This window comes from Danio rerio, chromosome 3, assembly GCF_052040795.2.
Source record: "Danio rerio strain M-AB ecotype USA chromosome 3, GRCz13ab, whole genome shotgun sequence".
In the NCBI taxonomy this organism is placed as follows: Eukaryota; Metazoa; Chordata; class Actinopteri; order Cypriniformes; family Danionidae; genus Danio; species Danio rerio.
The window spans coordinates 62,935,570-62,963,443 of record NC_141023.1 but is presented as its reverse complement, the minus strand read 5'-3'; the positions used below and the strand labels follow the sequence as shown (position 1 = coordinate 62,963,443).

The window sequence follows — 27,874 nt, the reverse complement described above, 5'->3', positions numbered from 1 at the left end:
CATTCCAACAGTAAAATGTGGTGGTGGTAGTGTGATGGTCTGGGGCTGTTCTGCTGCTTCAGGACTTGCTGTCATAAATGAATTCTGATGTGTACCAAAATATCCTGAAGGAGAATGTCTGACCATCTGTTAGTGACCTCAAGCTGAAGTGGGCTTCTACAGTAGGACAATGATCCGAAGCTATGTCACTTTGTATTTTGTTTTCCCTTAAAAACAAAAACCTTCATTTCAGAACTCCATGATGTATTTATTTGTTTGCTAATCTGGACTTAACTAAAACTATAAGCTGCTTTAATGCAATCTACATTGTGAAAAGCGCTATATAAATAAACAAGAATTGAATTACTTGCTAATACTTAAATTAGTTTGATGATCTGAAATATGTGACAGAAATTAGTAAGGGAGCAAACTTTTTCACACCACTTTATATTGTGGAAAATAACTTTATCAGTGAAATACCCTAATTCATATAGTGTTCTTCACAAGGTTGACGACTTAAAGTAGAGGTCACCAATCTCGGTCCAGGAGGGCCGGTGTCCCTGCAGGGTTTAAATCTAACTTGCCTCAACACGCCTGCCTGTGTGTTTCAAGTATACTTAGTAAGACTTTGATTAGCTTAGTGTTTGATTAGGGTTGGAGCTAAAATATGAAGGACACCGGCCCTCCAGGAACAAGTTTGGTGACCCCTGATTCAAAGTATTATTTTAATGAAGCGTTGCATAAATAGACCCTCTGGGCACTAAATATTAAGTAAATATAATGGGCGAGGTTGGACATGTTTTATAACTCAGTGCATAAATATGACCTTCTGACCAGCATCAGTTACAGAGCGGATCGTCACCAGTCAACAGTTTAATCCACTAGAAAACTCCACTGGTGTTTGCACTTGTCACCATGTACATATACTGGCTAATGTTTTTCCTTGCCTCAGCTGGTAAGTCTCTTTTAAAATATATATTGTTCTCTGTACTGTTCTAAAATATTTACATTTGTTTCACTGAATCTACATTAAAAAAAAAATCTGTAAAAACATTCTGTTTTAATATAAAGGGACATTTTTGCAGGTGTTTGCAGCCGTAGCATGTAGAAATGACTGTACTATTAAGAAATAATCTCTTGAATAAATGATGTCCAAATATAATTTAAAACACGATGTTGTCAAATGATTTGTTGTTGTTAACATGTTTGGAGTTTGACAGACAATGCAAACTCTCATTCCTTAAATAACACAGAGGCTGTGTTGAAGTTGATGAGATAACTAGGCTGCATTTACACTGCAGATCTTGATGGTCAATTCTAATTTTGTGACTGTATCCTTTTTTTCTTGATGACCAGCTTACATACATCATCTTTTAAAAGTGACTCGTATTCGATTGTCTGCATTTACACTGCACAAGACAAAAGGCGCAATCAGCAAAAAAAAAAAAAAAGGAGCGGGCGCTGACTGACAGCGTATAATAAAAGAGCGCCCGTTTCTCCATTCCTGTTTTTAATCTGTTCGCATGGTTTCATTTTTAAAATTCTTTTTGATAAGTTATTTTGCTATAGTTTATGATAGAAAAGTTATTGTTGCCATCTTCTTTTAATCTAGCCTGTTCTAAACCAGTAGGCATCTTGTAATGTCCATGGTGTGATTGATGCACATGATGTATACAACAGTTTTATATCGGTTACGTGGTGGATATTGTGCTTTCTCGCTTTCTCTTGCATGCTTAAATACTCAACCCAGGCTCATTCTGAAAACGTAGTCCCGTGGACATTTCTTGAGACCACAAAATACGTCCATAGAGTTACGTATTTTTGGAGTTTTTGTTTTCGCGAATCCGTGAAAAGCCGATGTGTGCGCTTTCACACTGTTCTCACGTGAACCCACCAGAGGACGCTGTCGACCGACCGTCTGTCTGACTGACTGAATGATTGACTTGGCGACCGGCCAATCGAATGCCCACCCTCCTCCTTTTCGAAACCTAACAAATTTTAATGATTGAACCACCTGCCCGCCAGCTTACTTCCCTAGTTTACAAAAGCCGTCCAGAAAAAGAACAGCCCTTGTATGATTTTCACCACATTTTCTGATTTTACCACATTCTCACCCTGTTGTTCACTCGTTCGTTTTATTTTTTGGATTCTGTTTTTGTCTTACCTGATATCTGGAACCGCTCTTCCCCAGACTCGAACCTGGTCGTTATCGTTAAAGTCAACTCCTCTCTGCGTCCCAAGTCTGCCATTGTACACAACGAGCTAACCGGACAAACTGGTTGTGGCAGGAAAGCCCTCCACACGGAGGTCAGCCAATAAGCGCCAAAAAGAACAGCGTCATACCGCCCCGTATCGTTCACTTAAAAAAATGAAATGCAGCCATACGTACCCAGAAAAGTACGTACCCGTCTCCAGAAACGTCCGCGGGACTACATTTTCAGAATGAGCCTGTGTTGCAAATACTTCAAAAAGCATTTTTAGTCCTTGTGTAGGAGATTTACAACCCGGGGTCATTGTGGAAACGTAGCACCGCAGACGTTTCTGCGGACCGCAATTTACATCCCGGGAGGTCAGATTCGAGCAGTTTTTGTTTTCGCGGATCCGCGAGAGGCCGCTGTGCGCGTTTTTTCGCGTCTCGGGCGCCTCCCGGGAGTGCGCGTCGTTCGCTCCCGCACCGTCCTCGTGCGAAAAAGCCGCCGGATCAGCCGACTCTGCCGCCCTCCTCTTCCTCCTCCTTCCCTAAACCCGAGCGATGGTTCGCAAAAGCCGTCCAGAAAAAAAAAAAAAAGCAAAAGCCCTCGTCTTCGATTTCGACCGCGTTTTCGGATCCCGCTGCGTTCTCGCCCTTATTTTTCAAATTCCGTTTTACATCTTACCTGATTTCCGGAACTGCTGTTCCCCGGACTTGATCCCGGTCGTCGTCCCTGCGGCCGGCTCCTCCTCCGGGGCCTCCGCTCCGCCGACGCAACGCCGTGAGCTAAGCGGACAAGCTGGTTGCATCGGGAAAGCCGTTGGCCGGCAAGCGCGAAGAGGAAGGGCGGAGCGGCGACACCGCCCCGAAGCGTTCACTCGAAAAAAACTAAACGCGGCCTTACGTACCTCCAGCCACGTAAATCGCGGTCTCCAGAAAGTCCGCGGGGCTACGTTTCCAGAATGACCTTGGGTTGGAGATTTAAGATTTGAGACTCTGCTGAAGTGCGTTCTGAAATGAAAGCATCAGAGTTGACGTCATTCGATATGGTTTTTAATGAGGCGAGACTCACATTGACAGATGAAAAGCAATGGTCTACCTGCTTACACTGCAGACACAGATCCGATTCATATTGGATAAATTTCCACATATGAACAAAGCATGAATCTGATTTGAGTAAATCAGAATCCATGTGATTTTTTCCTGCATACACGTACATGGAACATATCTAGGCCCACACGGAATCTGCGCGTGCAGAATTCCACAGATTTTTAGCCCATCGTTAATTCTGTTTAAATGTGTGTAATTTTATATTTATTAAGTTTTGAAATTAATTACAGTTTTATTTTTGATTAATATGAAAATGTTCATCTGATTTATGTACAATACAGTTTGTAAAGTGATGTTTTCTGTATTTTAGTAGATATATGCGAGACTTGCTTTGTTTACTGAATAAAGTGAATGTAATTGGATTTGCATTTTAAACATTAAATACAGGTTAAAAGTATATTTTTTTCACACATTAAGGTTGTAGTTATGATACTCCCAAAATAATTCCGCAGAAATCCGCAGATTTTTACCAAACGTCTGCAGATTCCATCTGGCCCTAGTCATAAGCTGCGTCCCAAATCGCATACTTATGCACTATTCTACGCCATTTTGTAGTATAAATAGTGCAAGTAGTGCGTTCACACTGACAACTCTAAAAATAATAAGTGCACTTTAATTACCCGGTTGATGCACTTATTCAGCCGCTAAAATGAAGTGTGGAACGATGGACACTTCACGCACTCAACGACCGCAGGTTTGCTTACATAGCGGAAGGGGCGGAGCTATGGGACGCACATGTTGAAAAACTTTATTTATTTTGGATGGTGAAAGCAAAATTCTCCTACGAGAGTGATTATAGCGCCTCCCGATGGTAAATGCGGTAATACTCACGGCAGGTATTATTTGATAATTCGGTTGTTTATTTCACTGATTTGGCAACCGTCAAACGTCATCAGGGAAACGCTTTGAATCTCTGCTTAGTAAAAAAACATTAGTGCTCCATTTGGGACGCCACTACATACATTTACTATCCTGTTGAGTGTGTAAGTGCATAAGTACACAGTGCATGAGTGCATAGTGAATAGTGTGCCATTTGGGACGCAGCTATATACTATCTGTGCCACATGGGAGAAAAAAATCAGAATGGAGTCACTTAAGTGTAAATGCAGCCTAAGTAATTGATTACTGTTGATCGAGCATTACTGATGAACACCTGCTGTTGGCAGCTTAAAGCTACGGTCACACTAGAGTTTGTGTGTGCGAAATTCTGTCATGCGGCGCTGCGAAAAGGGGTGGGAATAAACAAGCTTATTAGGCATTAAAAAAAGCGAGCGATTGCTCCATGTTTGCTCTCACTCAGACAAGTGATGCGTTTTCGCAAGTCAGAGTTTACCAAGCTTGAACTTTGCACCGCAGCAACCTGCGAAACTTAACGCATGACCCTGCGTTTCCGGTCTGATGCGTTCGTGTGCGTATGAATGGAAGTCTATGGGAGGAAAAGCTCAGTGTGACCGCAGCTTTATAGTGAAGTTTCACAAACTAATTTTGAGAGGAGCATGTGATATGTTTGATCGCGGCTGGTCTCTCACCTGTAATCCTTAGTATGCCAATCAGATCATTCCAAACTCTCTATAAATAGCCCGACTAGCATTACTCATCTTCGTTTTTTAAAAATCCCCCATCTCTCCCTTTACAAGGGGAGCTCTTGAGAACTACCTGATCTCATACCCCCTTAAGCCTAGTTCACACTACAGGATTTTAAACATCAGCAGATCGCTGTGCCGTTCACACTACATGACTTGACTTTGTGTCTTTTAATCTCTGTGGTGTTCACACTACCCAACACTCCGTGAACGATCCACAAGAGGGGGGTCACACACTACATGATCTGACAACAACTCATTCCCCATCAGCTCATTCAAGCTACCAAACCACAGCCAATGAAATTTTGAGGGAGGAGTCGTCAGAAAAAGCTGAACACTATTGGCTGCTTGTGTGCTGATGACATCACTGACAGCGTTTCAAGCTTTGGAGAAAGCATTTAAAAACATCGTCAAATCAGCTGATTCATCAGCGGATTAATCACTCATCTGCAAGGTTCCAGTGGATAGATACACAGAGAGTTTTTAATTTTTGTAATATGGCGTTTTATATGAGAACAGTCAGAATGAGCAGTATGGTAATTCTAATAGTTACAGAATTCTAGTTCCACTGTTATATAGCCTACTCTCATGTCTGTGCTAACACAGAATGAAGCGAGTGCATTGATGCCCATTCTGACCAATCACAGATGTTTCTGCTGAGCTCCTGAACACACAGGCATTCAGCTCATGCTGATATGCTCTCTCATTGGCTGCAGCTCGTCACTACATCTGACCACATGTGGGGTTGATTCGGCCGACTGCTCTGGAATATTTAACATGCTATATGTTGGATTTCCGTCTGCGAGGTGTCGGCGACGCGTCAGCGAGCCTCGTTGATGCGTTGTTCAGTAGTTCACACATAAAGAGCAGCGAGCGCCGTGCACCCGCAGATTTCTTCCCGATCACAGCCCGATCTGTCGGCGAGCTCGTTAACTTCCAAATCGGGCTCAAATCAGGCTTAAAATCCTTTAGTGTGAACTAGGCATTACATGCTCATTGACCAGGCAGGTGCCCTGGGCTCAATTATCTCCGAGCTCAGGGTTCTCTCCCAGGACAGCATGCCAAACCTGCTATTACAATCAAGCAAAATATAAGTGTGAACTCTTGAATTTAAGTCATTTCACAAATTAGATTTTTTAAACCAACGCAATAGTTACTTTCCCTGGTAATTACTTTTATAATTATGTAACTCAGTTACTATTTGTGAGAAGCAACTAGAAACTAAAACTAATATCCCTTTAAAAGGAACGTGCTGATTAGCAGACTGCACTGCAGCATGAAGAGCATGAAGCATGTCACCATTGTTGAGATTCATATGCTGATTCTAGATGCTTGTCTTTGTGAAGTGATTAAGATATTTAATGTGTTTTATAATCTAATGCACTGCTGGGTCTTATTCTGTAGAGCAGGGGTGCTCAGCCCTGTTCCTGGAGATCTACGTTCCTGCAGATTTCAGTCACAACTCATATCAAACACAGCTGTCTGTAATTATCAAGTGCTCTTCAGGTCCTAATTTACTGGTTCAGGTGTGTTTGATCAGGGTTGGAGCTGAACTCTGCAGGAAGGTAGACCTCCCAGAAAATAGATGAGCACCCCTGCTCTAGAACCACAGGACAATTATTATAATCAGGGGCGGACTGGCCATCTGGCAAATGCCAGAAGGGCTTGACCATTTTTTAAATGTGGGCCGGTCAGTTTTTTTTTTTTTAATATGTATTGTTTTTACTTGCATGCAGCTTTTATCTCATGCTAGATGTGATAATATGATGATGAGAATAATAATAATAGTAATAATTAAATAATAATAATAAATCTTAGGCATTTGGCCCAATCAGAGATGGGTGCCTGGTTTCGTGCAGCCAGAGACTGTCCATTAGGTCATAATTTTTCATTTTTATTCAGGCCCGGATTGGCTAATCGGGAGGACCGGTAGAATTCCCGGTGGGCCGGTCCGTTTTTTGGCCGCGAGGGCCGGTGTCCCTAGTTCCAGAATCGGTTGCTCTCAGCAGTCACACTTTTTAAAAATAATTTATTTATTTACTTGACCACAGCCTTCTTATTCATTATTTTACCGCAGCTCTGCTCTTTTTATCTATTTTCACGTAGCCTCGTGAGCAGGATGCAAGTTAATGATGATATAACTAGATAAGTCGCCATTCAACGTGCAGCTGTTGTCGTACAGTGGTTAGTACGTTAGATTATGACGCGGCCAACCTGGGTTTGGTCCTCGTCTGAGTAACAATTTATTTATTTATTTTTTTCATTTTTATTGTTAAGACATAATACTGTAAGGGTTGTTGAACATTTGAAGTTCTAAAAGTGCTGTTTTCTCAAAAAAAACACGTGATAGTGTCATTAGAAACTGAATTGGAAATAACCTTATTTTAATATAGTCAGTGGTGAACTGAGGTGGGCCGGTCTGAGGCTTGAAACTCCAGGGCTGAAAAAGAGTCCCACTCCGGCCCTGTTTTTATTCATTAGGTCACCTATAATTGTTTAATAAGCACATATATATTCAAAACAAGAATGAGGCAAAGCCCCATAACACTGCAGAGAATGACACACAACAGTTATTTGTGAAAAAAGTATGCTAAAGTGTTGCTGCTGCATGTCCATCTGTGTGTAAAGGTGTGTGCACATTCACAGGTTACTCCTATCATAAGTAATAGCAGACAAACGGTTTGTCAGACACACTGACTCGGCAAGATGCACAGATTATTTTTTATTTAGTGTTTACGAATGCATACATTTGTTATAAACGGGTTGTTTTTGTTTCAGTCACATACATTAGGTGTTTAAATATCTATTACGTATGGAAATGTGTGGGTTCATGGGTGGAGCTGTGTCGGTGTGGTAGTGGGCTGCTGTGGCTACATTGCCAGGGCTGAATTTTTTTCCCAGGCCCCCCCTGATTATAATTAGTCAATATAAGTCAAATCAATATAAGTCAAATCAACATTCTAATGCCATAATGATCCAAAAGTAAAACCACAGACAAACCAGTGAATTACACTACTATATTTACATTTATATTAACCATATTCTTTTCTTCATTATTGCTGTCATAAACGGGTAATAATGAGAGAATAACATGAACATTGAAAAGTCAAAGAGCTCAAGTAAAGTAAACACTGTTCTATTCTACACAATGCTGACAAATAACAAAACGAGCATTTTCAGCTGTAATTCTGATTCTGTATGTGGAGTTTAAGTATCCTATGCTGAGATTTTGAGAAATTGAATCTGTTTGATTTGGAGTCAGTTGTAGTTTTGTTTCTCATCAGTGATTCTGCTACTATCAAGCGTTCATCAGTAATGCTCAATCAACTCTTATTTAACAACTTAATTATCTTGATTACAAATTACTTTATGGACACTTTTTTGATTTTGTGATTGAAAAAATCGAATTAAAATATATTTGTTTTACTATGCTTGAAAGAGCTGTTGTAAAATATTTAGAAATTTTGTAGTATTTGATCACTAGTTGCTTGAGATTATTCTCTTTTCTGACAGAAAGTCTCAACATAACAGAAAGTCTGGACTTGACAGAAAGTCTCAACATGACAGAAAGTCTCAACATGACAGAAAGTCTGAACATGACTGAAAGTGGCAACACGACCCAAAGTCCCCGAGCAGTGTATGAGAGTCGTTACACAGACTGCAGACAGGGAGATTATTCACTTATTTATGAGGATTTGTTCAAATATGTCAATATGGACAAGAAGGCAAACTACATGAGACCTGGATACACATACAAACCTACCACTGTTAATTTGGACTTGCTTGTGACATCCATCATAGAAGTGGTATGTGCCCAGCAATTTATATCATGTCATATGTCATATCATATATATATATACGGTTGTCATATATATTATGTCATATATATTTACAGTTTAAGTCAGAATTATTAGCCCCAACCCCCCAACCCCAGTTTATTTTTTCCACAATTTCTGTTTAACGGTGAGCATATTTTTTTTTTACCACATTTCTAAACATAATAGCTTTAATAACTCATTTCTAATAACTCATTTATGTTTGCCATGATGACAGTACACAATATTTGACTAGATATTTTTCAAGACACGTAAAGGGACATTTAAAGGCTTAATTAGATTAACTAGGCAGGTTAGGGTAATTAGGCAAGCTGTTGTATTACGATGGTTTGTTCTGTAGACTATTGAAAACAAATATAGCTTAAAGGGGCTAATAATTTTGACCTTAAAAAGATTTTTGTTTTTTAATAACTGCTTTTATTCTAACCAAAATAAAACAAATAAGACTTTTTCCAAAAGAAAAAATAATATCAGGCATACTGTGAAAAATTCCTTGCTCTGTTAAACATAATTTGGGAAATAATTAAAAAAGAAAAACAAATTCAAAGGTGACTAATAATTCTGACTTCTGACTGTATATATATATGTGTGTGTGTGTGTGTGTGTGTGTGTGTGTGTGTGTGTGTGTGTGTGTGTGTGTGTCATCAATTAACCCTTTGTTTATCTACAGAACGAAAAAGCCCAAAGCCTCTCAACACAGGTCAAAATAATGATGGTAAGTGTAAAACCTTCATTTCGCTGTTGTTATAAGATATTGATATTATTAACTTGATTAAATGTGATCACATAAGTGTCTATATGTGTCCACATTTCAGTGTTCTAGTATCACTGAAGCAGTGCTGATGATAATGATTAATTTAATCACCATTTAAGGGTTGATTGAGAATTATACAGTCTATGTAAAGCTTTACAATGGTCAAGAGCCATGGGAACAGAGCAAAGGCGGTGACATGAGCACTGATGTGTATCACGAGAGCCACATCAGTCTTGACTTCCACATAGAAGCCCTGGAGAGATACAATGAGTAATGAAGCAAGTGGAAGGTGACAGGGCATGGGACTCATTTATACAATTTTGTAGAAACATGAAAATGGCATGTGCAAAAAATTGGATTTGAACATTTTTGTATTCCTAATAATTACTATACCGTTACATTTTTACAAAGGGGAAATGTAGGCTATTTGGAGTTGTAACATTTCATGCTGTAGCATTGAGAGAACGAATATAAAGGAGTGGTCCAATATCAAGATGGAATAAAAGGGATCATGTCTGCAGCCAGTTAATCATACACTATGTTTGAATCATTCAAAACTAGAACGTTATGTCAAGTTAGCATTTTTTCAGAAATTAATGCCTTTTATTTATTGGAAAGAATGAAAAGAAGGAATGTATATTTGTCTTGTTTATTTATTTTGTATTGCCAGGCAATACAAACAATTATGTTATTATATTATATTGCTAAACAATTATATGTTTATCGAGTATGTTAAAGAGCCCCTATAATGGGTTTTTGAAAATGACCGTCCATGCAGTGTGTATTAGTGATGGGAAGTTCGGATCATTTTACTGACTTGGATCTTTGAGTTTCGTTCATCGAGATGAACGAATCTTTTTTCGAGTCATTTCGTTCATTTGGTTCAATTTGCCAAAATGTTATTAAAATGATACGAATTGCTTCCAAACACATCTACAACTAGCCCAAAAGGTTGATTGCACGACAATTAAGTCATAAATAGAATACTATAAGAAGGAGAAAATAATTATTCAATGTTTACCTGCTCTTTTGTTAATGAAGGCATTGTTGTCTCTTTGCTTAGCTTACCTCTTCAAATGTCAGTGGTTTGTTCATGTTACAATGACAGTCACATATAATCTTAACCAATGTACACAGTCTGAGCCGATAGGAGCCATAATAATTAGTTCACCTTTCAAGTCTTGAGTCGTTTGTTATTTACGTGACAGAATGACTCAAACCCGAGGACTTGAGAGATGAACGGATCAAATCTTTTTCCGGCTCTAAACGCGTATGATTGGCCCGTGAGGATTGAGTGACTCAGACCCGATAGAGGACTCGAGAGGTGAACGGATTGATTCTTTTTCCGGCTCTAAACGCATATGATTGGCTTCTGCCTTTCCGCGACGAACGACTCGAAGACTTGAAATGAACGATACCACCTGCACAAATGTGCGCACGCGCTGATGAACGAATCACTCCCTGAAAGAACTTGTAGTTCCCGAGTCAAATTGAAGATTCGTTCAAAATAAACGAATCGTTCATAAACAACCCATCACTAGTGTGTAACACAGCTCTAAGTGAAGTGAAAGATCCAGCTGAGGCTTAAATCTGAAAGGGCACCGTGTTAAAAACTATTGATTCATTTATAAAAGAGTCAACTCAAGAGTGGTTCAAATGAATCACTGGAGTAACGATTAGATTAGATGTGTCGGCGTGACGTCGACACAGTACTCAAGTCCCGCCCATTTGTTGGGCACTCAGACTTAAAGAAAATTTAACCCCCCTGCCCACAAACACTGTAGCAAAAATGAAGACAAACACTGTAGCAGATCTCGGTTGAATCATGTCGCAAAGACGCTGTGCTCTGAAGTGTGAGGGAAAGCTAGAATTATTTTCTCTTCCCAAAGATTAGTCTGTGAAGAGTCAGATGTTGAAGTTTATTTTTGCCAAAATACCTGAGCATTATAGCCCCAGCCTTGTGCTGTGTTCCTGTCATTTTTCTGACGAGTGCTACAGCAAACAAGGTATTCGTCGGCTGTATGATAAAAGAAGGACCAGAAAAGACTATTGATGTGTGGGACTTTGTCAGAGCTCGACGGGAACTTTACAGTACACAGTTTATAGATCAGTTCCTGGCTCCATTTCACAAGTGTAAGTAACTTAAAAGCGATTAAAATAGGTGCCTCTATGTTTTCTCTAGCTTGCAAAATGTGTATATAATTGTGTTTTGTTACTTGTAATCGCTCTAAGCAGCTAATTACTCTTTATATTCTCTTGTCGCATCTTAAACCTTGTTGAAAACACGTCGTATGGCGATTTATTTACATATTTAAATGCGTTTGTGAGCTTGCGATCCTCTGCTGTTTGTCAGACCCTCACAGCGGCAGGTGTTCTATGCGGTTGGTGAAATCGCAAAGTGAAAAGCGAGGGGGGTGGGGGAGACAGGTCGATTGCAATGTGAAGACCCGGGGGGTGGGTAGAGGGATAGGGGTTACCGCCTGCAGAGAGGGGCACCACAGTCAATGGCCAATGAGGGCAGAGGGACACCCCCCTGTGCATGGCCCTAGTTCGGATTGATACTGAATGTGTGTCGTGGTTAGGAATAGAGGAATATGCTGGTGTTTAACTGCAATGCATTCCTGCATTAGGCTCACACATACACATATCCAGCACGTTTTTATGCAGCTGATGCCCTTCCAGCCGCAACCCATCTCCGGGAAACATCCACACACACTCAATACACTACGGACAATTTAGCTTACACAGTTCACCTGTACCGCATGTCTTTGGATTGTAGGGGAAACCGGAGCACCCGGAGGAAACCCACGCGAACGCAGGGAGAACATGCAAACTCCACACTGAAACACCAACTGAGCCGAGGCTCGAACCAGCGACCTTCTTGCTGAGAGGCGACAGCACTACCTACTGTGCTACTGCGTCACCTCACGTTGGAGACTCCCAAAACCAAAATTTGACCTATGATGCATAATAGGGGCTATTTAAGAACTAACATAAGTTGTGTTTTTGTAAAATATATATTTATACACAGACATATGACATCATCGAATTAATAATCTGCAAGGTAAATCCAATTGGTATAAAGTATATTCATTCAACATTTTGAAGAGAAGTTAAAAGGAAGGAAATATATATAATTTCACTTAATTCAATTCCTGTGCTCACATCTTTAACTTTGTCTTTCCCTTGCATCTTGAAGTGGTGGAGCTAAGAGTCAAGAAAGGAAACTTTGATGAATAACTGAGTAGCATCTCACATGTGAAAAACTGGCCCCAGATGTACAATCATCATTTGTTTAATCAGTTAATTATCCAATTAACTTCATTGATGGCTTAAGTGTGGAGTCTGTGGACACATATAAACACAGTTTAATAAATGTGCAATAAACAGTGACAATGAGATGAACTGACCCTTTTATAATCACTGCGAAATTGATTTACTTAATTTCGCAGCTTTGGCGTAATGACATTTTTTTGTGGAACTTATTTGGAAGTTGTGGATTCACAAAATTTCAAGGAAAAAAAGAATGGTTTTGGTATCCAGATATTCTCATCAAAGAAAGGTAAAAAGTCATTTTATTTATTTACATATATTTATCTGTCAGAACTGTATTCTTTCCTCAGCCTTCCCACCCCACTTTTATTAATCGGAATGAAGGGAATAGAGCCATGCCTGTCCCCAGGGATGCATTCTTGACAATCCAGAGCTTGTGGGATCTTGGTAAAAGCATGTAGCTGCGATGGCTTTTCTCTTCTAGTATGCTTTTGAAAACACTATTGGTTGGGTTTAGGCAAAGGGGCAGGTGGGTCATTAATATCAAGCTGAAATATTATAAACAACAAGCCAATCGGCTTCTTTCCTGGGCACAAGCAAAAAGGACATTGAGATGTACACCGTTTGATTTGTAATCATATATATATATATATATATATATATATATATATATATATATATATATATATATATATATAGTGAAGCGCCTTCTTTCGGATGAGACCTTAAACTGAGGTCCTGACTCTTTGTGGTTGTTAAAAATCCAAATTTGCCCACTGGACTCTGTCCATCATGACATCCTAACCATCCCCATACCCTGATTGGCTTCATCACTCTTCCTCCTCTCCACCAATCATGTGTGGTGTGCGGTCTGGCGCAATATGGCTGCCGTCGCGTCATCCAGGTGGATGCTGCACACTGGTGGTGGATGAGGAGATTCCCCCGATGTGTAAGGTGATTTGAGTGTCCAAAAAAGCGCTATATTAATGTAAGGAATTATTATTAATTATTAATTATCTGAGGCCAAAACAATTTTGGATTAATTAGCAAATTCTTTTGTAAAGTCTGTGTAGTGCCATGGAGACCTATGTACAATTGCTAAAATAAATATAGATTGAGATTTACTGTTTACATTGCACACTGAAATATACACTATTACTTCGAATGAATTGTAATTGAAGCCAGATTGCTGAGTGACACCAAAAATATTGCTATTTATTTTGCCAACGCCTTCAACTTTCCTTTAAGACAGGGCTTGTGTTTGTAATGATATCTTTGATATCCGTTGATATGCTTCAAGGCTTGTTTAAGGTCATGAAATCTGGTTTAAGCCAGGTTTCTGTTAAGATTTGAGTTTTACAGGATAGGGATCTAATGTGACTGGAATAGTCAAACATGTCAGTAATAAGTGAAGCTGCTGATACTGTTTGTTAGGTTGTTTAACATGTGTTTTATTTCAGTTGATTTCATCAAAGTCTGTGACTGAAGTCAGTTGTAGTTTGTGATCCAAACTTGTAAGAAATGTTATCGTGGCCTGTTCAATGGAGCTGGATTGGATGCTTAACTAAGGCCTTGTTTACACAGTCAGGTCTTGATGCCCAATTCTAACCCTTTTGCCTATATCAGATTTGTTTGCCTGTCTGTTTACACCATGTCCAAACCTGATCCTGGAGGTTCGATGTTCTGCAAAGTTTAGTTACAACCCAATCAGACACACCTGGGCTAGCTAATCAAGCTCTTACTAGGCTTTCTAGAAGCAACTTGCCTTAACTCACCTGCAAGGATGGAGCTAAAATCTGCAGGACACCGGACCTCAAGGACTGAGTTTGGACACCCCTGCTTTACACGTTTTTTAATTATGACCTATATCCGATTCAAGTGTTTATACTTGCTATACAATTTACGACACCATGTATATATAAAGGCGGGTTCTAGCATCTGCACCACACTAGCCACGATGACAGAAATTGGCTGCGTCCGAAACAGCATACTTCCAAACTATATAGTGTGCTAAAATCAGTATGCGAGCCGAGTAGTATGTCCGAATTCATAGAATTTGAAAATCAGTATGCGAGAAGTACCCGGATGACTTACTACTTCCGGCGAGATTCTGGAGTGTGCATCCTATGCACGCCGTGCTATCCCATAATGCCCCACGAGAGAATTCATGAATGGAAGTGAGGCGACGCAACTGACGCAGGTAGGTCACGTGACCATGACAAAATGGCCGATGTAGTACGTCCGAATTACATTCATACTTTTCACATTCATACTGTATAGAACATACTTTTCTAATAATGTGTTCACACCAGACGTGGAACGCGCGCATAAATCGCGCTATTTGCGCGTAAATATCCGCGTGAACATTTGAGTTTACTCGCTTCATACGCACGTCAAACCCAGCTTCATTTGCGTGTCAAATTCACATCAGAACAGACGCGGATTTGCGTGATGGGCAAGGCTTCTGTATGCCCGAAGACTCTAACTTCATAGCTAAACATGGATTTTATGAAGAAAATAACAGTGTTTATGTGCTTTATGAAGACTGAAAAACAGCGTCGATACGTTTAGGGTCGTGTCTGAGTCCACTACATTCTTTCAGAGGTGCATCCAGCTCTGTGAGCTCATAAACTCCTCCAGAAACTTAACCTGGATGACGGACACTTTCAGCGGTGCCTCTGACCGAGCCAAGCCGAGTTTGATGACTTGTTGTCGGTGTCGCCTGGAGGATTTCCCCCGGAACACCGACAACAGGTTCTACGTCACAATCACGCCCCCACAAGAGCAAGCTTCTGATTGGTTAACGCGGCGCGAATGTACGCTGAAGTTCAGATTTTCGAAATCAAAAGATTCGCGCGAAACGCTTATCAAGCGCGTCAAACGCGCAAAACGCTCAATTCGCCCCGCGCCATTTGCGCAATTTGCATCATTCGCACCGTGCCATTCGCGCGTATCGTGCCGCAGGATGTCTATTCGCGCGTTTGCATTGACCTAACTTGTAAATAACTCGCGCTTGACGCGCGTGCCGTGTCTGGGGTGAACGCGGCATCACGGCCGAGTAGCACGTTTAAATTCAAATGCAGTATCTACTGAGTAGTAGGTGGTTTTGGACGCAGCCAAAGTCTTGCTTTTAGCTCTGCGATATATGCAAAGTTCGTCCAACTTTAAAATGATTTTGAGGCGAAGGAGGAGGGAAAGGGCCGTCATCGCAGCTTGCACCTATGGTTTATATATGGCGTCCTTACACCATTCAGAGGAACTTGTGGGTACGAGAGAGATCTCAGGTCTGGAGCGAGCAAATTGTGGCGACTGACCACTTTCCTTCTTCATGTTTCCTCTGTTGTTGTTGTTGTTTAGCGCGTCAGTGTCTCCACACACGCTCTTCCTTCTACGTCATTAAACCGCAGAGAAGTACCACATTGTCACAAGTTTAATGACGCACAGAACGAAATGCCTCAATAAATCTGATCTGCCTGTTTACATGTAATCGCATTGTCACATTTTCAATTTATATCTGATTTATTTCCACATATGAAGGAGGCCTGAAACCGATCTCTGAATATCTGAATGCATGTTTTTCTTTCATGTTTACATGGTCATAGAACAGATCCAATCTGTGTCACATATGAGCAAAACAAATTGGAATTGGGTCACATTTAACCGGCAGCGTAAACAGGACCCAAGTTTCAGTTTAGTCTGAAGCAATTCTGGGGTTCCAGTACCATGAAAGTAGCTCAGATTTAATCACACTTTTGGCCTGTTTCCACTGAGTGGCACAGTACGGTACGGTTCAGGTCAGTACGGGTCGGGTACAGTACGGGTCACCTTTTAAGGATTGCGTTTCCACTACCAAAAGGGTAACCTTTTAAAAGGGTAACCTTTTGGTGGGTGTGGTGTACGACAGAGAGTTTCAGTCGACGTCATTCTCGCTCGAATAAATGTCTACAGTAAAGCTGTGCGGGTCGTTCACAAATCATATGAGAAGCACTTCTTACAAAACAGATGCTTTATACACATAAATACTTGTTTATAAATGTTTATTGCTAACTTTTCCATGAACAGGATTTGATTATAACTGCAGATCAATGACCTCAATGATAGCTTACTGTAACGTCTGCAGTTATTTAAATAAATATATAAATGCAACATATATGAACACATACAGCCCTTCAGAGTCTCCGATATGTTACCAACTAGAGAAAAACTACACACAGCAAACATTTAGTCCTTATTTAGCTTCAAAAACAACACGCAACATAGCCCACAGTAAGCGCAAACCTCTCATCTGTGTCTGTAATCTTCACCAGCACATGTAACCTCTGCTAGAAAGTAATTCTGTCATTCCCAGTTCATAATAGTCCAAATGGCAAAGTTAAACATGGCGGTTTGTTCGTGATTCAGGTTGCTGAAACACTTTGCTTCTGTGTGTTGTCGGGCTTCTCCTTTGTTTGCGCTTCACTCTCGCTTTTGTCCTTTCCTTTCTGAATGGATCAGATGATGGAGACACTTCAATAATCACACACACGTTATTATCATCAGCTCAAGAAGTTCGTTGTATTAAATATAGACGCGAGCTCCCGGAAGAAATCGAAAACTGCTTGCACTTTTAGAGGGCCTCGTAAAACAACAACAGGACACGGCAGATTTTGTTCAAACAAACGACAAGGTTTCCTTGAGCTCGGGTCATCCATGGCTCGTTATTATATGCATATAGTTTTACAGTGTAATCTCTCAGCTGTGTATGAAAACATGGCGGGTGCTTTGTTTTCATTCTGGCTAGCTCCACACGAGCTCGTGACGTATCTTTTTAACCAATCAGCATTCAGCTGTAACTCCACCTTTTTGGTACCCTGGTGTTTGGTACCCTTTCGAAAGGGTGCTAAAAAGTGGTATGGTATGGTACGGTTCAGTACACCTTTTGACTGTGGAACCGGCCATAAAAGCGTACCAAACTGAACCGTACCGTACAGGGCCGAAGTGGGACTCCTTTTCAGCCCTGGAGTTTCAAGCCAGACCGGCCCATCTCAGTTCACGACTGATTATATTAAAATAACCTCATTTCCAATTCAGTTTCTAATAACACGATCACGTCTTTTTCAAGAAAACAGCTGCTTTAGAACTTGAAATGTTCCAACAACCCAAACAGTATTATATGTCTTAACAATAAAAATGAAAAAATTTAAAAATTTAAATTAGATGGGTAAGGCTTGAACTCGGGTCCTGCGGTGTCATAACGCAACGTGCTGACCACTGGACCACAATGGAGCCCTTTCTAGATTTCTGACCAATTTATGTCAGATTTATTAATGTAGTGAATCATCTGATTTTCATTGAGCAGGTGTAATATTCATTAATATTAATTATTCAAATTTTTATATTCACTAAGGTGCCGCTGTTTGGGGTCGAATAATAGTTACGTTACGTCATCATTAACCTGCAGGCTGCATTTTGCTGACGGGGCTGCGAGAAAATAAATAAAAAAGGGCGGAGATGCGGCAAAATAATGAATGAAAAGAGTGAGACTATTGTCAAATAAATAAATAAATGAATGAAAAACGCGCGACTGCTGAGAGTGCAAGCAGCTAGGGACACCGGCCCTCGCGGCCAAAAAAACGGACCGGCCCACCGGGAATTCTCCCTGTCCTCCCGATTAGCCAATCCGGGCCTGGTACCGTACCACTCAGTGGAAACGGGGCATTATTTGCCATGGTAACTTAAACTGCTTTGCTGTACTGCTCCAGGCAGATTAAGTTCTGGATTAAAGATCCCAAACCGTATTTTAACAAGCATTTGTTATTCTTTTAGCATCAAGACAGATTTTGGAACCAAGGAGTCTCCATATGTCCAGTGGTTCTTGTTTGGAATGTTACTCTCAGTCGATATTATGGCTCTGACCACAGCTTGCAAGATGGATTTATACAAATTTCCTTTTGACACCCAGATCTGCAACATATCATTTCACTCTGCAGTCTATTCAAGTATGTATATGCATGTGTGTGTGTGTGTGTGTATGTATTAGTACTTTGCAATAGTTATATTTTTTAATTCATAACTATCTTTTTAATTAGTGCAAAATTCAATAATTCATTTGAGAGCAGTGTATTGTCTTCTAGAAGTACTCTTATTTGATCAAAAGTGCAATAATATTTGGTTTGAAAACACTAAACAAATACAGTGCTTTTTACAGCAGTATTATTCATTCCTGTACACATAAGCAATAAAACTCCATTGAAACATTATTGTAATCAAATTAAATTCAATTAAATCTAAAATAAATAGGTATTTGCCACCACCAGGGGATTAGCATTTTGTTTATTTTGTTATAGAAAAGTCAGTTAAGTTGGGAGTCTAGAGCCTACATAATAAAATTATAACATTATATAAAAATCTATACAGTGGTTGACTTTTTCGACCACCAGCCACTTTGGCAAGTAGTTTTCCAACATCACTAGCCATCGCCATTTTCACTACCCACAATTTTGTTTTGGTCAAATATTTTATATATGCATAAATGTGACTTTGGCATTCAAAAATGACTTGATTTAGAAGTTATGTCCACATGACTTTTGTGTGTTATGTATGACCTTGCTCAGTGAGCATGAGCAAATGGATTGTGGTTTCGTTTTTATTTCACTTGAGTTTTCAGGGCTCAGCACTAAGGATTTACTAAATTCTTCTCCAGCCACACCGTAAATAAATAAAAAAAAATTATATTTATTAGCCAAGAAATTTAAATAATGTGACAAACAAGTTAAATATACAGACATAGACATTTTTTGTCATATCTCACACTGACCCACACTAATGGGCCATCATTAATATTGAACTCAACAAAAAACTGGAATTTAAAAATGATTTTCAACCAGCCAAAGTGGCTAGTTGGAGCAGCTGTATAACCTGCCACGGCAGAAATCTACCCACATTTGGGGGGTTGGCGGGTGTTAATGTCAAGTCCAGGGCCAGAGCAAGCTCAATTGGTGCGCTACGTGGCAGGGTGTTGAAATGATGTGGGATTTGTTGCAGACAAAAGTGAAGAGAGGGGGTGCTGAGATGATGCAGGGTGTGTCGCAGGCATAGTGAATGGGTTGTGGGTGTGGGTGGGTGATGTAAGATGCGTCGCGGACGCCGCCCTGACTGCTCTGCCACTCTGGTTTATACTTCTGCATCAAGCGCACGTGTATACTATGGCACGGTCTACGCGTGGACGCATTAGCCTGGTTTATACTTGTCCATCAAGTGATCGGCATGACCCACGGCGCAAGCCTTGCGCGTAGCCCTCCATTAATACTTCTGTGTGCGGTTTCTGTTGCTCTGCAATACACTTCCAAAACGCTAGCTGGCAGTAGGTGTTTATGTTCCACTGTTTTGAGTTTCTTCGCTGGTGTTTTGTTTGTTCTAAACGCTTCCTGAATGTACATTTGGCTTAAACTTACACATTTTGAGGCCGGAATCGGCGGACGTGCAACAACTTTATTCATAATAACAGTCTCCATCCGGAGCTCCTTCACGAGAGTCGACACTTGTAAACACCCGCTGCATCACTCTCACGCAGCTCTCACCTCTGCCCATACTCGTTAGCGCTACGCAGCCATCCAAATACAGAGTTGTGCTACATGTACGCGTTACATTTTTTGAGAGGTGCGTGTCAACGACGGCCACAGCAAGGGGCTATGCGTCCACGTAGGCTGCGCCGTAGCATATGCATGCTCTTGACGCTGAAGTATAAATCAGCCTATAGCCCTCACCGTCGCTGACGTACAACTGTCAAAAATTGTAACTATACGTCGCAACGACGCATAGCGCAAGCTCTGTGATTGGTCGGCTTGGTAGTGGTGACGAGTGTGGGCGGGACCGAGAATCGCACGAGCCCGATGGAGCAATTGTTTTACATGTGTGGAGTCCCGTGAAGGAGCTCTGGATGGAAAGTTTTCTTTTGTTTTTACCTCATGGTTAAAGTTGTTGCAGGTCCGCCGGATCCTGCCTCAAAATGAGCGAGTTTGAACCACTTGTACATTAAGGAAGTGTTCAGAAAGAACAAAACACCAGCGAAGAAACTCGACACAGACAGTGGCGTAGTGGACGGGCCTGCAGGGCACGCACCGCGGGGAAGGCCCCGCGTCGTCACGATTTTCAATAATTGAAATTTCGGCCACCGCAATAATCAAACTCTTGGGAACAACTGTGGTCGGAACCAAAGTTCACAGGTCTGTATTCTCTGAACACCTCTCAAGCGATGGAATACTTCATTCTGATTGCTTGCCGCCAAACCGCGTCATAGCTCATACCATAAAGTTGACTTGATTTCAACTCTCCTCAATGCCCACACCGGAGTTTCTCGCCGCCGGTTCTCATTGAAAATGAATGACTTCTGGCTACTTTGACGCTCTCGCCGCTTTCGGTTTGTGATCACTCCTCAGTTTGTGAAGGCTTCAGCGCGTTTTCGCTCCACCTGCCTCCCTTCCCCGATCCTCAATTTGTTATCACTTCCCCGCTAAAAGAAAAAATCTATGTACAGTGACAATTGACAATGCTACACTTTTAAGGCAAACAAAAACCTTAGTTGTGTTGGAATATCAAGCCAATTCCATGCATGTTCAATAAGAAAAGGTCTGGAGAGGTTTTTCTTGAATACCAAAAATATTAGTAATTTATTAGATACAAATGAATAATTTGATGACAGAGCTCTTAGTTACGATACCCCAATGCAATACAATATTACATTCAGGAGGTTCGCAACTCGCATACATTTCCTGACTCCAGCATATATACACCACTGATCTTAACAGGTGGAGTTTTGGTTTAACGTCACTTATCAGTCATTCTGCAGTCCTTTGGCTCTTTGTAACCCCTAGACATACTTCCTCTTTCTGCAACCCTTCTCTGGATACCAGAACTAAACAATTACATGCAAAATACTTTAATATATTTCACAACTTCTACAAAGATCATGTACACTTGTGACATGCCCAAACAGAAATCTGGAACAAATGCTAAATTTATTCTTATTCTGCTTTTTCCTCTGGTCAGCAGTTTTTCTAAAAGTATGCAGCACAGTAAAAAAGAGGAAGTGTGTCTGGTCAAGATGTGTTATAATACAATAGAAAAGATTGATTAATCTGTCGTTAGTCTAAACATTTTTCTAATAAATAAAAACACAAAAGTAATAAAAATAAATTCCTTTTCTCCAACAGTTTTCAGTTCCATCTACATTCTATATGCATGTCTGTGGTTGTATATAGTATGTCTGCCTTTTTTCAGGTAAGGAGATGATGATTTTACCATTTTCTGAAGCAATCAACCTTACTCATGATTCCAAGGATCTATTTCAGGCCCAAGGAGAGTGGGAACTCGTCTTAATAAATTATTTTAAGACTGATGCCCCGATTCTGGATGAAGTTCAAGATCTGCTGGTATATGAGGTAAGGAGCACATTGCTAAGGAGTCCAAGCTAGAATTAAATGTATAAGTACGGGGTGGGCCATTTATATGAATACACCTTAATAAAATTGGAATGGTTGGTGATATATACGTCTTGTTTGTGGCACATTAGTAAATGTAAAGGGGCAAATTTTTCAAGATGGGTGGTGACAAAATGGTGTCCATTTTGAAGCTGGCCATCTTGGATCCAACTTTTGTTTTTCCAATAGGAAGAGGGTCATTTGACCCTGGACAACAGAAATAATGTAAAAGCCACATCATGATACCTTTTAACTTTTTGTTGATTGTGGCCTGGTAAACTTCCACCCCCTACTCTTCCAGCTATAACAACTCCAGTAGGCACTGATTTGGTTTACTTTACTAATCTTTTTTCTGTTTGTACATGTCAGATCACCATCAAGAGGAGACCTTTACTGTACGTCATCAACATTATGCTACCAGTGTTTTCCTTCCTTGTGCTGGACGTGACCTCCTACTTCATGGACGCAGACGGAGCAGACAAGCTGAGCTTTAAAGTGACTTTACTGCTGGCTATTTCTGTGCTACTGCTGATTCTTAATGACATACTGCCCTCTACAGCCGAAAAGCTTCCTCTGATCGGTGAGTGTAACTCCAGTATGTTCATAACATACTAAAGGAATTAGGCACTACCTCCATATTAGAGAATGTACAGACTACCATACAGGTAATAATCAAAATTTAACGAAATATGCATCTGATCATCATGATTATGGACAGCTAATTTGCTTTTTTATTTTTATTTCTGTGGGTTACTGTTGCCCGCTAAATATAGTTTCAGTTATCTAATTACTGATTATGTTCTACTTTGCCTCTATGGTTATACTCTCAGCGGCCATTTTATTAGGTATACCTTCCCTAGTAGCAAAGAATTCTGGCCCAGATTTGGCATAAAGCTGGCACAGCCGGCATTCATCCGGCACTGGCATACAGCATGTGGGCCAAACATGGCCCAGGTTTGGCAGAGGTGGCACCGTCTTTAAGGCGGCACACAAGCTTTGGGCCAGATGAAAAACGTTGTATTTGGCCCAGATTTAAAAATTTGATAAGTGGGCCATGTGAGTTTGGCCAGTCTTGACCCACATTTAAAATACACTAAAATCATTTTTGAGTAAAGAAAAAAAATTCTACCAATCAGGTCACTTTGAGAAAAAGCGTGCCCATAGCGTGCCTAAAGCGCATCACTCCATGGGTTTATCAGTTTCATTGCAATCGTGACACACCAACCCATCTGGCCCAGTTATGAGTTACTAACTTGGCTGAAACTTGGCCCAGATATGGTCCGTGTTTGGCCCTCGTCTGGAAGCCAGATTTGGTCCAGTCATGTACCGTAATTCACTGCGGCATGTGGGCCAAGCAAAACCTGATTGTGTGGGCCAGAGCTGGGCCAGAGAAATTTTGCTATGTGGGTACTAGTACCGAGTTTTGCCTTCAGAACTGCCTTAATCCTTCGTGGCATAGATTTAAAAAGGTACTGGTAATATTCCTCAGAGATTTTGCTCCATATTGACGTGACGGCACTCTCTCCCACCTGCAGTCTAAAAGCAGATCACTCCTCTGCGTACTGACGGCAAATGATTTGGCACGGGCAGTGTGAGGTATTTTCATTGTACAGTCAAACCGATCTGCTTCTCCTTTATTTAAACTATTTGATTTGACCGTTTATGCTTTTCCTGTTCACAATCACAGATATTTTAGTGACAGGATTTATTGACAGTTTCGGAACGTGTCTGAGTGTATTACATCTGGGAGATTACTGCGAATTCACTACACATCTATAATGATATACTGTGTTCAAACAGCAATAAATGAGTTCAATTGACATGCATACATAAAGCGCAGTGCAAATATAAATACCCTTTTATTAACCATAGAATGTTAAACAAACAGAAACAGTAGCTCCTGATGATGTCAGTAATATGCAAATTGACGTATGACGTAATCTAGCGCCTTTTCATTGAAAATAGTTGGCAACACCGGATGTATAGTTCCAATTTTTTCAGAGGTGCGCATCGGTGACTGCAGCGACGAGGGCTATGCGACCATGCGCAAACTGCGGCGGAAGTATAAATCAGCCTTAAGCCGAAGTAAAATGAATGAATGAATATGCAGACTCTTATTTAGTAAAGTTTTATTTTTTATTTTTAGTCAAAAGATCTAATCGTGAGATATAAAATTTAGTTTATATTTAGAAGTTTTCAGAAGTCACCACTGCGGTAAAAAGGGGTGGCTTTACTTGGTCTCTTTGATTCTTTACTAATCATGTTAATTTCTCTCTGTTTGCTAAAGTTCCAATGCAATCTCACAGCAATTCGTAATTTTTTGATTTAGCGGCTAAGTCGTATAAATTCGTACAATCTAATTCGTACAATTTAGTACGATTTTCTCATCATCACCCAGTGACGGTTGGGGTTAGATTGGGTGCCACACCTCCTTTTTAAAATTGAACATTTTCGTAAGACTGAACTCTTACGAATTTGTACGAATTAGCCTTTAAATAGACAAAACATAAAATACGTTTCCTCGTGAGATCAGGCTGGAAGTTCAGTGTTATGACCAGGCAGACTAAAAGCAAAGTGATCGTTGCAACGTCTTTTAGCAGTTTTGATCAACGGATTTTGTCAGTGGTTTTAATCTTGTATTATGATGATAACGTTGTGTTGGTTTCACTGGTTTGAACTGTATTCGGATGTTTTCACAGGGATTTACTGCAGTGTGATTTTCAGTCTCATTGGGATCAGTATACTGGAGACCATCTTTGTGAATTACCTGAAGGCTAAAGGAGCTGAAATTAGATCAGCTGCATTTGTGCAAAGAACAGTTGCTGTTATTGATCAAGATGGTAAGAACAAATCCTGCATATCCAGAAGGGTCCCCACTTGAGAATTACAGTTGACGTCAAAATTATTAGCCCTCCTTTTTGACTTTTTTTTTGTCTTTTACAAAAATTTCCCAACAGATTTTTTTTACTGTATTTTCTATAATATTTTATTTTTGTCTCTTGGAGAATTATTTGTTTTATCTTGGGTAAAATAAAATCAGTTTTTATTTATTTAAACCTATTTTAAGGTCAATATCATTACCCTTTTATGCAATTTTTTTTCCAATCTCTACAAAACAAACCACTGTTATACAATAGCCCATTTCACACAGCCATACCTGTAAATATCCGGAACATTTCAGGAATTACTTTACTGATTAATTTTTTTTTTTTAAAAAGCGCTGTTTACGCAGGCAAGAATGTTCTGGAATTATTCCGGGAAAGATCATTCACACATCTATTTCAAAATACCAGTAAACTCTGACATCATTAAGCAGAAATGAGCTCTGCACTTGTATTTGTAAACACAGAAGTGCTTTTCACTTTTATTTAAAGCTTAATCATGAATGCAGCTGCCCAGAGAAAACCAAAAGGCAGAAGCGCGAACCGCAGCTAAATGTCTACACATTTCACTACATTACAAATTCCGTGGATAAGTATTGTAAACAACTTCAATGAAAACATATGGAGGAATACTTTCACATGTCGAGATGTTCATTTGTGCTTCACATGCACACGCGTCAAGCGACTGAAGCAGAGCTTGAAGGTAAACAAACAGCGGCTTATCGTGAGCATCTTATCGATAATTATTTACACAGTAGGCTTTAAGAAGAAACATAGAAACGTTATCTGACTAACATCGAGCAGCTAAATGTGTCTGGAAAAATATTCAAAGGCTTTAATTTACATAAACAGCGCAGATGTAAATGCGTCTGAGTGTTCTGATTGGCTTGAGTAGACATCTCTTGTCAGCACATTCTAATCATGAACGCACTCTTTCCGGCAATTTTACTTCTGTGTTTACACAGAGCAGCATTCTAGCAAATTACCGGTAATGTTACAACTTCTCTTACCAGGAAAATTGCCATCGCGAATTTAAGGGTATTTTCAAAAAGGGCCTGTTTTACACATAAAGATCTTTCCAGTAAATTCATGGTAATTTTCAGGAAAGGTCTGTACTGTGTTAAAGAGGCTATTGACCTGCCTAATTAACCTATTTAAGCCTTTAAATATCACTTTAAGCTGAATACTAGTGTCTTAAAAAATATATAATCAAATATTATGTACTGTCATCATGGCAAAGATAAAAGAAATCAGTAATTAAAAATATAATGTTCAGAAATAGGTTGGAAAAACAATCTTCTCTCCATTAAACAGAAATTGGAGAAAAATATATAACGGGACTGATAATTCAGGAGGGCTGATCATTCTGACTTGATCTGTACATGATTTAGGCTACAAAAACATTAAGTGTGTCCTGTTTCATTTGTTTTCTGTTCTACTTTAGATGGTGTCAGAGAAGTGCAGATTCCTCCAGACCAGAATGAGATTAAGATTTCACTTTGCTGGATGCGAGTGGCAGAAATGACGGACACCATCTTCTTCATCCTCTACATAGTCACCATTATTGTGTTTCTGTCTGTGCTTGCGTCAATTTGGGTAAATTAACTTGTGATGTGTGATGATAATCTGTGCTTACAACACTAGCTAGGTCAGTCTAACAAATCATACGGTTACTAACACACAAGTAATTCATTGAGTTTATTTATTCATTATAGTTTGGTAAATTCATGGTATTGTAAATGGTTAGCAGAGCAGAGCAGTTAATTGTTTAATCGAGGTTATTTTTTTATTTCTTCAAATGAATTGTTCCTCTGAAGTGCGTGCACTATTCTCTCCATATCTCTATAACACACACAAACACACACACAAACACACACACACATCTGTGTAAATCTACAGAAATTAAAATATTATTGTTTCTTACATTTATATAGCGATATATATATATATATATATATATATATATATATATATATATATATATATATATATATATATATATATATATATATATATATATATATATATATATATATATATATATATGTGTATATATATATATATATATATATATATATATATATATATATATACATGCATGCATACATGCATACATACATGCATACATACACATATATATATATATATATATATACCTGTCAAAAGTTTCCCTCAAAAAATGTATAAAGCGCTTCGAGTATCCAGAAAATCACTATATAAATGTAAGAAACAATAATATTTTAATTTCTGTAGATTTACACAGATATATATATATATATATATATATATATATATATATATATATATATATATATATATATATATACATACATATATATATATATATATATATATATATATATATATATATATATATTTATACACACACACACACACACATATATATATGTGTATATAGCATAAGCCTTTTTTCGGCTTGTATTTAACTAAAATATGTTCATGTACGCTTCCCTCATGGAATGCACTTTTAAATGGCAGTGGGGACACCCCCCGAGGGAACAAGGGAAGGGAAAACTGCAAATACACATGTAAAAGTGAAATAATGGTTTCTCTTTTTTTTTCTTCACTCCATTTTATTTAAAAGCATTTTGTTTTCAATAGTCTACAGAACAAACCATCATTATAGAATAACTTGCCTAATTACCCTAACCTGCCTAGTTAACCTAATTAACCTAGTTAAGCCTTTAGATGCCACTTTAAGCTGTATAGACGTGTGTTGGAAAATATCTAGTCAAATATTATTTACTGTGGTAAAAATGAGAATTAGAAATGAGTTATTAAAACTAT

General features: G+C 39.5%; 2 protein-coding genes and 1 long non-coding RNA gene across 6 annotated transcripts in view; 1 reads left to right on the top strand and 2 right to left on the bottom strand.

Moving 5' to 3' along the window:
- pycr1a (pyrroline-5-carboxylate reductase 1a) overlaps positions 1-27,874 on the bottom strand; it is an 80,608-nt gene that overhangs the window by 42,825 nt on the left and 9,909 nt on the right. The window contains exon 9 of one of the 3 annotated variants that reach the window (XM_087242364.1): positions 22,936-24,235. The exons of the other annotated variants lie outside the window; for them this stretch is intronic. Within the exon in view, the coding sequence (XP_087098490.1) occupies positions 24,182-24,235 (54 nt within the window). The 3' untranslated portion in view covers positions 22,936-24,181. Of the gene's footprint in view, positions 1-22,935; positions 24,236-27,874 lie in introns of those variants that run through there. 3 annotated transcript variants of the gene reach the window in all.
- On the top strand, positions 494-26,987 carry LOC101883850 (5-hydroxytryptamine receptor 3C). 2 transcript variants are annotated; one of them, XM_087245298.1, is made up of 10 exons: positions 494-934; positions 8,395-8,669; positions 9,370-9,414; positions 12,906-13,015; positions 18,532-18,704; positions 21,918-21,984; positions 22,056-22,145; positions 22,554-22,764; positions 24,884-25,024; positions 26,511-26,987. In XM_087245298.1, the coding sequence occupies exons 6-10, from the start codon at positions 21,946-21,948 to the stop codon at positions 26,669-26,671; spliced, it is 642 nt and encodes a 213-aa protein (XP_087101424.1). In that variant the 5' UTR covers positions 494-934; positions 8,395-8,669; positions 9,370-9,414; positions 12,906-13,015; positions 18,532-18,704; positions 21,918-21,945; the 3' UTR covers positions 26,672-26,987. The 2 variants fall into 2 exon arrangements, with proteins under 2 accessions (XP_087101424.1, XP_087101423.1); XM_087245297.1 differs by lacking the exon at positions 21,918-21,984 and having other exon boundaries at positions 799-934; positions 8,377-8,669; positions 21,985-22,145; positions 26,511-26,930.
- Positions 1,524-6,009, bottom strand: LOC147846105 (uncharacterized). The gene is made up of 2 exons (XR_015481423.1): positions 4,333-6,009; positions 1,524-3,787 (listed from the first exon to the last, which is right to left on the bottom strand). It is a non-coding gene; the product is annotated as an uncharacterized LOC147846105 (long non-coding RNA).